We start from the raw sequence: 12,148 nt of genomic DNA, 5'->3' as shown, positions 1-12,148 counted from the left end.
AGAGCAGGATTCCCTCAGAAGATCAGTGATAGCCTAGTGGTTAGAGCATTGGACTAGTAACCGAAAGGTTGCAAGTTCATCCTCCTAATCTGAGTTAGATGATGGCTTGATGATGGTGATGCTTGATGCAATTAATGCCACATGAGGGTGATTCAGTTTACCTGCCAGCTCTGATGTTATCCTCTGCCTCTGTCTAGCCTTTGATGCCTTGTGATGGTGTTGGTATACTGCAGGGTCACTGTCTTCTGTTCTCTCCTCTAGGTGTGGCAGTGTGGGGGGAGCATGGAGGTGCTTCCCTGCGCCAGAGTGGCGCACATCGAGCGGACCAAGAAGCCATACAACAACGACATTGACTACTACGCCAAGAGGAACGCCCTGCGGGCTGCCGAGGTCTGGATGGATGAGTACAGGTCCCACGTCTACATGGCCTGGAACATCCCCATGAATGTGAGTGTAACCATAGTCTCACATCACCTTTTTATTTATTTTATTTTATTTTACTAGGTCTGTCAGTTTCACAAATTTTTATTTTCAATGACGGCCTAGTGGGTTAACTGCCTGTTCAGGGGCAGAACGACAGATTTGTACCTTGTCAGCTCGGGGATTTGAACTTGCAACCTTTCGGTTACTAGTCCAATGCTCTAACCACTAGGCTACCCTGCCGCCCCACCTGACCTATGAAGAAACCTAGAATGGCTAGAGTCGTGGTTTTTGTATCCATAGGAAAATAATTACATTATATGACACAACAGGCATTCTATTGCTAATCTAAAGGAACCTTGCTTGAAACCTGAAGACTTGTGGTTCACAACGCAGCTGGTCAAAAGAGCCTGGCTGGTCTTTCACCCCACCCATCCATCCATCCCATCCTCACCACTTGTTCATTCAGACCAGCAGCCTGTTCTGTGCCGAGCGGGGTGGGCCCCTCTAGACAGACTGCTAGGCCTCAATGGATATTCAGATTTCATTCCACTCGACCTTCAGAGCAGCTCAGTGAGATCTGAACGACGACGTCAGGCTCTGAGTGGTGGAGCGGAGTGAAGAGCTGAAACCAAATGAATGACTAATTTAATCAGTGCCACTTTCATACACATCAGTTAAGACGTAATTGCTTTCAAGGGCCTTTGAAATAGGCATGGAAAATAATAAACAGCCATTTTCAATAATAAATAAAAAAGGGATTAATGGAGAATACTAATTGCCATGTCTAGTAAAGGAGTACTGCAATGATCTGAGTGGCACAGTGGGCGGTGACAATGCTTTAAAACATAGCCTGGTAGTAATTGTAATGTTTTCAAGACATTATTGTCATTAGAAACAAACTTTGGATTGTGTTTCACTCAAACAAGGCCTCCTGCACAGGGGCACATTACGGTAATGATCCCAGGGAGGTCAATTCTTCTGTTAATATGGCAGAACGGTCATTCAAAACACAGGGAGAGGCACAATGGATACAGGCAAGAGGACAGTAACTAAGACAGCACCCTATTAAACAAACTGCCTCATCGCACAACATTCTTCGTCCAGTGTAATTACGAACACAGTGGTACAGTGCTCTATTAACCCTCTGTCCCATGGTGCAGACTTATTTTGTACATAATGCTATAACTAATATATCTCCCATTCCCAACACCACACACACAGGATCACATAGTCTTGTTATTGGTTAGAGAGGCTGGAGGAGAACACAATTACTCCGGTAGGAGGGCAGTGTCTGATTCACTGTGATTACCACAACGTACCACAACGTCCAAACAACATCTCTCATGGAATGCATCTGTTATAGCTAATAAAAATAACAGAGGACAATGCCAGTGCTCATTATTCACAGATATTAAAATATGGCTGATACCTGTGGCTCAATGTAGTGAAGTATGCTTAAAGGTCCAGTGCAATCAAAACATGAATTGCCTGTGTTTTGTATACACTGAGAGTACAAAACACAAGAAACACCTTCCTAATATTAAGTTGCAACCCCCTTTGCCCTCAGAACAGCCTTAATTTGTCGGGCATGGACTACAAGGTGTCAAAAGCGTTCCACAGGGATGCTGGCCCATGTTGACTCCAATGCTTCCCACAGTTGTGTCAAGTTGGCTGGAAGTTCTTTGGGTGGTGGACCATTCTTGACACACATGGGAAATTGTTGAGCGTGAAAAACCCAGCAGCGTTGCAGTTCTTGACACACTCAAACCGGTGCGACTGGCAGCTACTACCATACCTTTTCAAAGGCACCAAAAATATTCTGTCTTGCACATTCACCCTCTGAATTGCACACATACACAATCCATGTCTCAATTGACTCCAGGCTTAAAAATCCTTCTTTAACCTGTCTCCTCCCCTTCATCTACACTGATTGAAGTGGATTTAGGTGACATCAATAAGGGATCATAGCTTTCATCTGCATTCACCTGGTCAGTTTATATTATAGAAAGAACAATGTTTTGTACACTCAGTGTATATTTCCACACTATGAAGTTGGAATAATACTCAGAAATTGTGAAAATTATGATAATGCTTTTTTATTGTAAGAGCTGTTTGAAAATACCTCCTGAAATTTCAGCCTGTTTTGGTGGAATGGAGTTTTGGCCTGCCTTGTTACATCACAAGACCAATAAGAAAGAGAGTTCCAAACCTCTCTGCCAATAACAGCTAGTTTTCTGTTTCCCCCTCCCCACTTAAGAAATTGCTCTTTGCTAAGAAGCTATTTATGTTTTATTTTTGGCAATTTTAATAAAACAATCACAGTAAGGTACTTAATTGTTACCAACAAATTATTTGATATTTAAGGTTTAGAAACAGCTGCGGTCCAAACAGAAACAAGCTGCAGTACAAACACTTAAAAGACACACCTCGCCCACTTACCCTCGCCTTATGCCCTTGGGGGAATCCCCGTCGCCATCTTGGAAGACGGTCCAAATGATTGGCCAAGCAAGGGAAGCAACATAAGCCCTCGTTTTTAGTCGGCTTTGCGAGTGTACAATTATGTTCTCTCCGGGGCCTGAAACTCCCCATAATTCAATTTGCGACGATTGTACATCCACTAAGAAAAGTCTGCAAAAATGTAAAAACACATCAATGGAGAAGTCAACGTACAAGTGTAAGTAAAAACGAATGCAAATAATTTTGACATTGTGCTACCTTTGCACATGACGGCACAAACACGTCCCGTAAAAAGTTGTCTTTGTTTGGTCTTCTTTTGGAAATTGTAGAAATAAAACATTTTTCTTCTTCAAAGTTCCAGCTAGGCAGGCTAACGTCAGTTAGCTTATACATTTGCTAGCTATCACACGGTAGGCATATATTAATAATTATATGTAATATAAGTAGACATGCAATCATAATTGACTGTAGCGCATGTAAAGTACCCACAAGCTACCGGTGGCTGAGGACACAATCACCGCGGGTTGAACGAGTGACAAATATCCGGCCAAGGGTGGTCCATTTCAAAATCATTCCTTCCTCCCTCGCCACTTGCCCTGCAAGTGTATACTCGTCAGATGTCATCAGAAGTGTCCACTTAATTTGAGGGCTGAGGGGATAGGGTGTGTCTTTTCATTGTTTAGACCGCCGGCATTGAGTCTTTCTCTTAATGAGGCAGTGCATGTCTGCTGTGGAGGCCAGGGCACAGTGCAGACCTCAGAGCAGAGCAGTTATTAAGCATTCCCCACATCAATTTGGGAAGCCACCTCCATGCACAACGCTGCTCGGCGTGGCAGGGCCATGAACACTCATAATTAAGCAGCTGATTAGAATTTGCACAGCATACTGTCATGTCTAATAAAAGAACAATGATTGTCCCACATGACAGCCTCCATCCATCCATCTCTTAACCAAATACACTCTTCTCTCAGGTTCCTTAACTTTTTTATTTTTCCACCCTTCCTCCTTCCAGAAATCTTTTGAGGCCTCCATTTTTCTAATTACATGAAGAGTAGTCATATATTGCTTAGCTTAAGTCATTGTGTCCTGGTTTAATGTAATTTCTCTGTGTTTGCTGCCAGAACCCTGGGGTTGACTATGGGGACGTGTCTGAGCGGGTGGCCTTGAGGAAGAGGCTGCAGTGTCGGAGCTTCCGCTGGTACCTGGAGAATGTCTACCCAGAGATGCGCATCTACAACAACACCATCACATATGGGGAGGTGAGACATTCCCTATTCACTATCAATAATAGGTTTACAATACAAAAACATAATCAAGTTTTGAGTGGAAGACCTGTACTGGGTGTAGTGGAAGACCTGTACTGGGTGTAGTGGAAGACCTGTACTGGGTGTAGTGGAAGACCTGTACTGGGTGTAGTGGATGACCTGTACTGGGTGTAGTGGAAGACCTGTACTGGGTGTAGTGGAAGACCTGTACTGGGTGTAGTGGAAGATCTGTACTGGGTGTAGTGGAAGACCTGTACTGGGTGTAGTGGAAGACCTGTACTGGGTGTAGTGGAAGACCTGTACTGGGTGTAGTGGAAGACCTGTACTGGGTGTAGTGGAAGACCTGTACTGGGTGTAGTGGAAGACCTGTACTGGGTGTAGTGGAAGACCTGTACTGGGTGTAGTGGAAGACCTGTACTGGGTGTAGTGGATGACCTGTACTGGGTGTAGTGGATGACCTGTACTGGGTGTAGTGGAAGACCTGTACTGGGTGTAGTGGAAGACCTGTACTGGGTGTAGTGGAAGACCTGTACTGGGTGTAGTGGAAGACCTGTACTGGGTGTAGTGGAAGACCTGTACTGGGTGTAGTGGATGACCTGTACTGGGTGTAGTGGAAGACCTGTACTGGATTCAATTGTGCAGTCTACTGTGTGTTTGAAGAAAGCTGACAATAACATTCTACAAAGAATAAAAACATCACATTAGTTTGCCAAGAGATCCTTAATTCATCAACCCACACATTCTTGAAATCTCCTCTTCAGTCTTCTGTTGAATTATCTTGTCTCTTGCAGTGATTGCAGAGTGTGCTTTGTTGTAAGGAATGCTTCAGTATAAGAATTAGTGTTTGTTTTAATATCACATACAGTGTTAGGCAAGATATGTTTAAATACTGTATGCTCAAGCAATCTATCGTCAACAGTGTATTTCATCCCGTCTGCGCTTCAAAGATTACATGTTGAAGGGAAATTAATTAATTCACAGGGAGTCATCGAAAGGTAAAGGTATCAGGTTTCCATAGCAACACGGCACAGCTACAAGATTCAATGCAATTTCCCCGTAATGAGATTTAATTAAACAGTTATTAGCTTTCGATGCCTACTTGATTGTTTAGAGCTCGACTGCACAACCCTGCACAGCGAAAAAGATTCTGACAGGACAAGAAATTGAATGCAAGAAGTCAGTCAATTCGTAATCATTGTAAAATAAAAGTCAAGCCTTTTACTTATTGATTTCAAATTCAGAGAAGGGGAAGGAAATCAGCCTTTTCAAATATATGGTTGGCATATATCCGAAGTAAACTACAGATTCATCAAGCAGCACAGTGTTGGTGGTCCTGGTTCTTCTACAGTCTTGATATCAATGCTCTCTACGCCGGTGTCTTGCAAATGGATTCCTCAAAGCAGCTCCCATTTAGGTGGCACTATTTCAAATCTGCGACAAGCCACGGAACAGTTACCTTGTGTTGCCACAGCGCAGCAGCTGAAGCTCATCTGTCATTGGAACTTCAGCTGCACCCCCTGCACTGACCAGACCAGCAGAGCGGAGCCTATCTGACAACACAACATGATAGATATCTTCACAGGGTGGAAATAAAGTGATACACATTCAAATCACATACCTCCACCAACACATAACTCCACTAACACACACTACCATCTGGACTAGGAGTGTAGAACATTGACGAGGTTTTCGTTGCTTGCATGATACCCTATCTTAGAATAAAATGAAATCTCTCATTACTATAGTGTGTAGATGATTGGTTTATGAGACATGGTGAGATGACAAAGTGACATTGCATTTACTAAGGGACAGATTTATTAAGAGTTACCTTTTACAGTGCTTTCTAGAGAAGAGGTTCTAAAACATTATAGAAAAAGTGTTAGATAAGACTGTTATAACAACCGTTTTGAGTTTCTACCTTTTTATTTCCTTCTCGAAATAACAAATGCAAACTTTAATCTGAATCAGGAACAATAAGGTCTATCTATGTCTGTTGTGTTGCAGGTCAGAAACAGTAAGGCCAGTGGCTACTGTCTGGACCAGGGATCAGAGGACGATGACAAAGCCATCCTCTATCCCTGCCACGGGATGTCCTCACAGGTTAGCAGATTTCACTCCTATTAGCTTTGATATATTTACAAATAATATACAGACTCTGTTCATATTTTCAACGTTGGTTGAACGTGAATGTACCTTTTTTCTTCAACAAATAAGTGTTTAAGCATTATTCTTACATTATACCGTGAAATGCCATGGTATCTCATTATTAACAGCCAAGCAAAATAACATTTCATTTTGGGGGAAAAGCTCAGAATTGTGAATATATTCTGCTAAATGTGGTTTTAAGAAGTCTAGGCACTACAAAGTCCTCCTGAAGTGGAAGTAATTCATCAGCCAGTAGATTTTTGCTTTCTTATTTGTTTGTTCTAGTATTCTAATTCATGGCCTCTAGAGCCCCCTGGAAGTTTAATTAGAGAATGTGCACTAGGTGCTGACCTGTGAGTGCCAGGGCAAAAGGGGCTTTGACTATTTTTGTTGTGCACATGCAGCAAAACTAAAGCTCATGCCTGAGAAACAATCATGCAAATATTATTCATGGCTGATTTTTTTTTTTTTTTCACCCTCCAGATGCGGAGTGACATGTTTATTATCAGTCGCATGCTGAATATAAATAAATTGTTGAGCACTGGGTGGCTCTTTCCTCCTTCTGAGAGAGCTCAGTGCAGTCCAGTAATGTAAAGCTACATCAAGTCTTTAATCCTAACCTCAGGGGAAATAAACAAATGGAAATGAATTTTATGCCATTGTATCATTAGATTACAACGATGACTGGCACTATGCTACTACACAGGACCCAATTCAATTTTTGGAGCCGTTTAGATTTTACTGAACCTTTCCAATTCTGTATGAAAAATGTAATTGTGCTGAATAAATCTTTATTGTGCCTCTTAAAAGTCTGTCTCGGTTTCTACCATGCCTCCTGTAAGGAGATTTAAAACCAGGAAGACAATGGCACACCTTGTCCATTTGGCTTATCCTAATATAGGGTATGGCAGAGGATGGAGGTTCCAGGCCCAGGGTCTCCCCACTCAACCCCCTGGCTCACCCCAGCAGGAATCTCAGCTATGTACGGTGTACATGGAGCACTGGATGTTTCTCCCTGTTTTCGATTTTCACCACTTATGCTAAGAGGCCTCTTAAGTCCCCAGCCAGGAGCTCTGTAGTAGTCATGGCCTGCATACCAAAACGCAGCCTTCCCCCTATATAGTACCCTAATTTTGACCAGGGCCATAGGGAATATGGTGCCATTTGGGACACAAACAGGGTGTTTCACATCAAACACAGGTATCCTGCTGTGGCTCAGCCCCCATAGGGAGAAGACATGTCCTGTCTTCTGTCCAGGCTAATATACACTGAGCCTGCCTGCCTGGGCCATACATGTAACATAAGCCTGCATGGCCCCTCACAAAGTACAGTAATCTCAGTGGGACATTGCAGTGCTGTCGCTCCATGGTAGAGCGAGGGGCGGAGGAGGGATTACTGTAGCAGGTAGTTTCCCTCAAATACTTCCTCCTATACAATAAAAAATAATTTACTGTGCTCTACCCTACTGTGTTAATGAGCCAATTAGTGAACACATGATTAGCCTGACCCAAAGAGGCTCCCCCCAAACCTTACGGCGTCAAGAAAGTAATTGAGCATCAGCTTCTAATATAATGCTTTGAGAACAGGTTGATTGGCTTGGCAAAATAATTTTGTTATGTTGGCTAAGTATTTGTAATAATAACATTTTAACTGCATTAGGAAATAAAGGCATCCACTCCGTAACGCTGTCAACACATTTTAACAGGGATTATGTCTTTGGCCTGTGCCCAGTTCTCGTTTACACTACTGATAAATCATCTTGTGATGCCATTTACTACACATTTCACGACCCGTAAACACTAGGATAGAAAATCAGTTTGAGGTATTTTGAAGGAAGAAAAAGAAGAGTGAAATGAATGAATTACAAAATAAATCACTTAATCCTTTACGATCTATTAGCCTTGCTGCCAGGCAGGAACCCACTTCCAAACAGAATTTTGCTTTTAAAAACCTTTATTGGTATTTGAAACACTTTCTCTTGGTATTTCAATAGAAATAGTGAAAAGGCAATCAGCTACAGGATATTAACCAGGCCAAAGGTAGTAAAAGTTTATATTTTTTACTCAAACCATAGCCTCCTTCAAACAAGTGTACCTTAAAGTCTGGACAAGTACGTGGCAATATATTTTTCGTATGTTCCAAATTGGTGTCTCTTAATCGTTAAGGTTTTTATGAGTGCAGTACTCTGCTAAAAGGGCACCCAGTCAGCTTCAGTCATAGCGACAGTACAGCCTGTTAGCCCCACATGAGCTGGCTGGTATATAGTTTTATCCAGCTCAGAGTATTTGGTTTAAGAGAGTGGTAACAGAAAATATAAACCGGCAGCTATCAGCAGCCATTCATTCAGCTGCAAGGCTCACATATTCTCCATCTAAGCCTAGTCCTCAACAGCATGGGTTCAAAAGCATTCTGTTACATTGATCACCCTCCTCTTGTTCTGGTTCATACAGTTACGTGTAGCTCCGTTACAATACCCCCTCTTAGCTGGATGACTGGGGAACAATGGAGAAGAGCAGCATTTCACAGTGTGTGTCAAGTGGGTTGTATTGAAGACCCCCTTATCTTTGGCATCTAATTTCTGTGAGAGGATCAGTGTAATGAATAATATATGTTAACTCTACTGTATCCTTATGTAAAAGATATGAGGCACAGACATACACTATTTCATGTACTGGATTAAACGTCTAGGGATAATATTTGGTTGCGAAAATCTTTAGCTTTAATTAACTATATACTTTCTATCTGTATATAATGCCCTAGGAAAGTCACATAATAGACTTAGCTCCAAAAATATTAAGATAATTGAAGTCCGCATACGGTTAATGAATTTGCTCATTGAATCAGAGTTGGATGATGAAAATACCTTCCAGTGCACTGCAATATCTATGAACTACTTGCCAATTTTGTTTTCAGCATTTACACAAATGTACAGTATTTTGGATCCATGCTTATTTTTGCTACAATCAAATGAACTGCCTGATGTTCATCTCTGTTTCAGCTTGCCCGTTACTCAACAGAGGGGCTTCTACAACTAGGACCCCTAGGGTCGACCACCTTTCTGCCTGACACCAAATGTCTCATCGACGACGGAAGAGGGCGCACGCCCAGCTTGAAAAAATGTGACTCTGTTTCGCGGGTTTCCCAGAGGCTGTGGGATTTTACACAGGTAAAAACAAAACACAAATGGATTAAAATCTAATAATTGATCAATGTTTCTGGCTTCTTTGGAATAACTGAGTCCTGTAATGCATACATATAGAGGCATTGAGGTCAAATAAATTGTTCTGTATAATACGATGAGCCATGTGTTAAATGTTAGATTAAATGTGGTTGCTGCTGGTAAAGGTACCTCCATTGCAGAAGACTATGCAAAATCACACTGAGTCATAGCAAAACACATTTCCCACTTTCATTCAGTGCATTTGCATTCACAACTGGCTCATAGAAGGATAATAGTAACGTGGATTCTACTTTGAAGTGTGCCAGTACTGAGTATAATAACACTTTTTGAACCATAATATCTACCATCAGGATTATAGAGAGTGATTTGAGGTTATGCAAAGTTATTTGGAATAATGGGTTCTTTTTCAATCTCAGTGTTACTGATATGATCTTTTCCCATCTTGTTTTGCAGAATGGTCCAATCATCAGCAGGGACACTGGACGGTGCATGGAGGTGGAGATGTCCAAAGATGCCAACTTCGGCCTTCGATTGGTGGTGCAGAGGTGTTCTGGTCAAAAGTGGATGATACGGAACTGGATAAAGCATCCGAAGCATTGAGGCAAGACATTTCCTCTGAGAAAAGAATACCATTTCAGTCTTGGAGGGCAAACCCATGGACAGACAGTCTGAGAGCATTCCATATGAGATAGCTATAGGCCCTGGGACTGATGAGATGAGTAGTTCACAGTTTGTGGACTCTTCTATGGACTGTGTGCACTGTGCCCTCCCCTTAGGGCATAGAGCTTTCAACTGCTGAATCTTTAGAAGAAGATATGTTTTCAGCTGAGCTGGGGGTCAAACATGGAGAGCATACCATAGGCCTACAGCGAGCTATACAGTACTGTTTGAAATGCTTTTTTACAGAACATCCACCTATGTAGAAAATGAATAAGACAATGGAATGCAACTCCTAAGGGAGTTCAACACTGACAATGACAAGCAATGTGTATTTGGTATAAAGCCAATCCCAGGAATCTTTGCAGATCAAAATATGAAATTGCTTATTAGTCACCATATCAACTTGTAATTACTTCAGGCTATCATTTGGAGAATTTCTTTGGACATTTCGCTATCCTGTTAAGAGATTTAATATGCTTCAAAAAGCTGTTCATCCTCCCGATGAACTGATCAGGATGCAAAGCAACTACTGTTCTCACAAATACAAAAGGATATTTATTTCTCTTTTTCTTTTTGACTGTATTGCTCGCCACTGATTATCAGAGCAATAACGTGCCTTTTCCCATCCTTATGAGTCATCTGACCAGGGAATGTCAATTCCACAAGCATGTACAAATTAGTTTAAAGTAATTAATATATAAACCAACGTAAAAATGGCTAAATAATAGTAATGTTGTAAAATTGATATTAGTCCTCCAAAACAGTTAAGATAATAAAAATGTTTATGATGACCCAGGAGTACATTTTGTAAAACTGGATTCATTCAAGAATTCTAGATTGTTCACAGAGCAAGGTAGTGTATATAATGGAAGATGTTCCTTACTCACAATGCTGTTCACTGCATGTTACATGGAAGCCCGGGCCTATTTTTACAGATGTAAAGACAGATGCTGGTGGTTGTTTTACACTGACAGCGAGCACAATTATCTGCCTTTGTTGTGTTTCCACTTAGTCTCCTACTGGATACTGGCCTCAACTCTCTAATCGTTAAAACCCACCCACAGGATAGCATGTCTTCACAAAGTACTGAAAGCTTTCCAATTTATTAGGTTCAGCAAGAAACTCTTTCCTCACTGTATTTTCTGATGCCCAGCCAACTTTGAAGATGAATAATTATTCTCTAAACCTTTTTGGTACCATATTTTGTGCCTCATTCATTCTAATGAATGGTCAAAATATAGAAGTGCAAATGACATTTTCTTGACAAGTGAATTATATTTTTTAAATCTGTTGTCACATTTGCTAGAATAAATGTCGGACCAAGGCGCAGCGGATGTTGAGTTCCACATCATTTTAATGATAAATTGAAACTTAAGACAAAATCAAATAAACAAACCGTGTCTACAGAGGTGCTACGTGCACTAACTCAAAACAATATCCCATAAACAAAAGTGGGAAAAACAGCTACTTAACCCATTTAATCCTGAATTTTTCCCAGACATGAAAATATCCAAATCAAGTGTCATTAGTAACCCTTTGAAGTAATCAATCATTATTTTTGGAAAATGTAATGGAAAAAAAATAGGTGAAAAGGTGTGTTTTATGTTCGGTCACAATTGTGACCGGTGGGATAATGTCACATATGCTAAATTAACATATTTCTCCTATGCTGTTATCAAAGTTCTTAGAAATCCCAACCCAGTTATTAACACATTTAAAACTGTCACTGGCAGTCCCAAGCATTGCCTCTAGAATGCCCCGTCACATTCTAGTGTGACTATTTTACACATCAAAAACCCTTATACAACACGATATGAATACTGAGAGAAAAGATTTAAAAAACAACCATCAACATATTTCAATATTGTTTCTTTATTGTAACATACATTGTTACTTTAGTACAATATTGATTAAAACATTAATATTGTAACATTTGAACTTGCACTTTAGTGTAACATTGTCATTGACATTTTAGTGCAACATTCACTAACAACTGAATAGCAGTCCTGTGATTCAT

The 12,148-nt window shown here is 41.0% G+C and overlaps 1 protein-coding gene across 2 annotated transcripts in view; it reads left to right on the top strand.

The window, feature by feature from the left end:
• The window catches only part of LOC110536222 (polypeptide N-acetylgalactosaminyltransferase 9), a 129,909-nt gene extending 118,205 nt beyond the window's left edge, over positions 1-11,704 (top strand). For both annotated transcript variants that reach the window (XM_021621859.2, XM_021621858.2), the window contains 5 exons: positions 262-447; positions 4,002-4,139; positions 6,150-6,245; positions 9,289-9,456; positions 9,925-11,704. In XM_021621859.2, the coding sequence (XP_021477534.1) occupies positions 262-447; positions 4,002-4,139; positions 6,150-6,245; positions 9,289-9,456; positions 9,925-10,071 (735 nt within the window). In that variant the 3' untranslated portion in view covers positions 10,072-11,704. The remainder of the gene's footprint in view (positions 1-261; positions 448-4,001; positions 4,140-6,149; positions 6,246-9,288; positions 9,457-9,924) is intronic.
• Positions 11,705-12,148: the final 444 nt, after the last annotated feature.

This window comes from Oncorhynchus mykiss, chromosome 11 (assembly GCF_013265735.2).
Source record: "Oncorhynchus mykiss isolate Arlee chromosome 11, USDA_OmykA_1.1, whole genome shotgun sequence".
Classification (NCBI taxonomy): Eukaryota; Metazoa; Chordata; class Actinopteri; order Salmoniformes; family Salmonidae; genus Oncorhynchus; species Oncorhynchus mykiss.
Note: the sequence above shows the minus strand (reverse complement) of the source record. Positions and strands in the feature narration are given on the sequence as shown.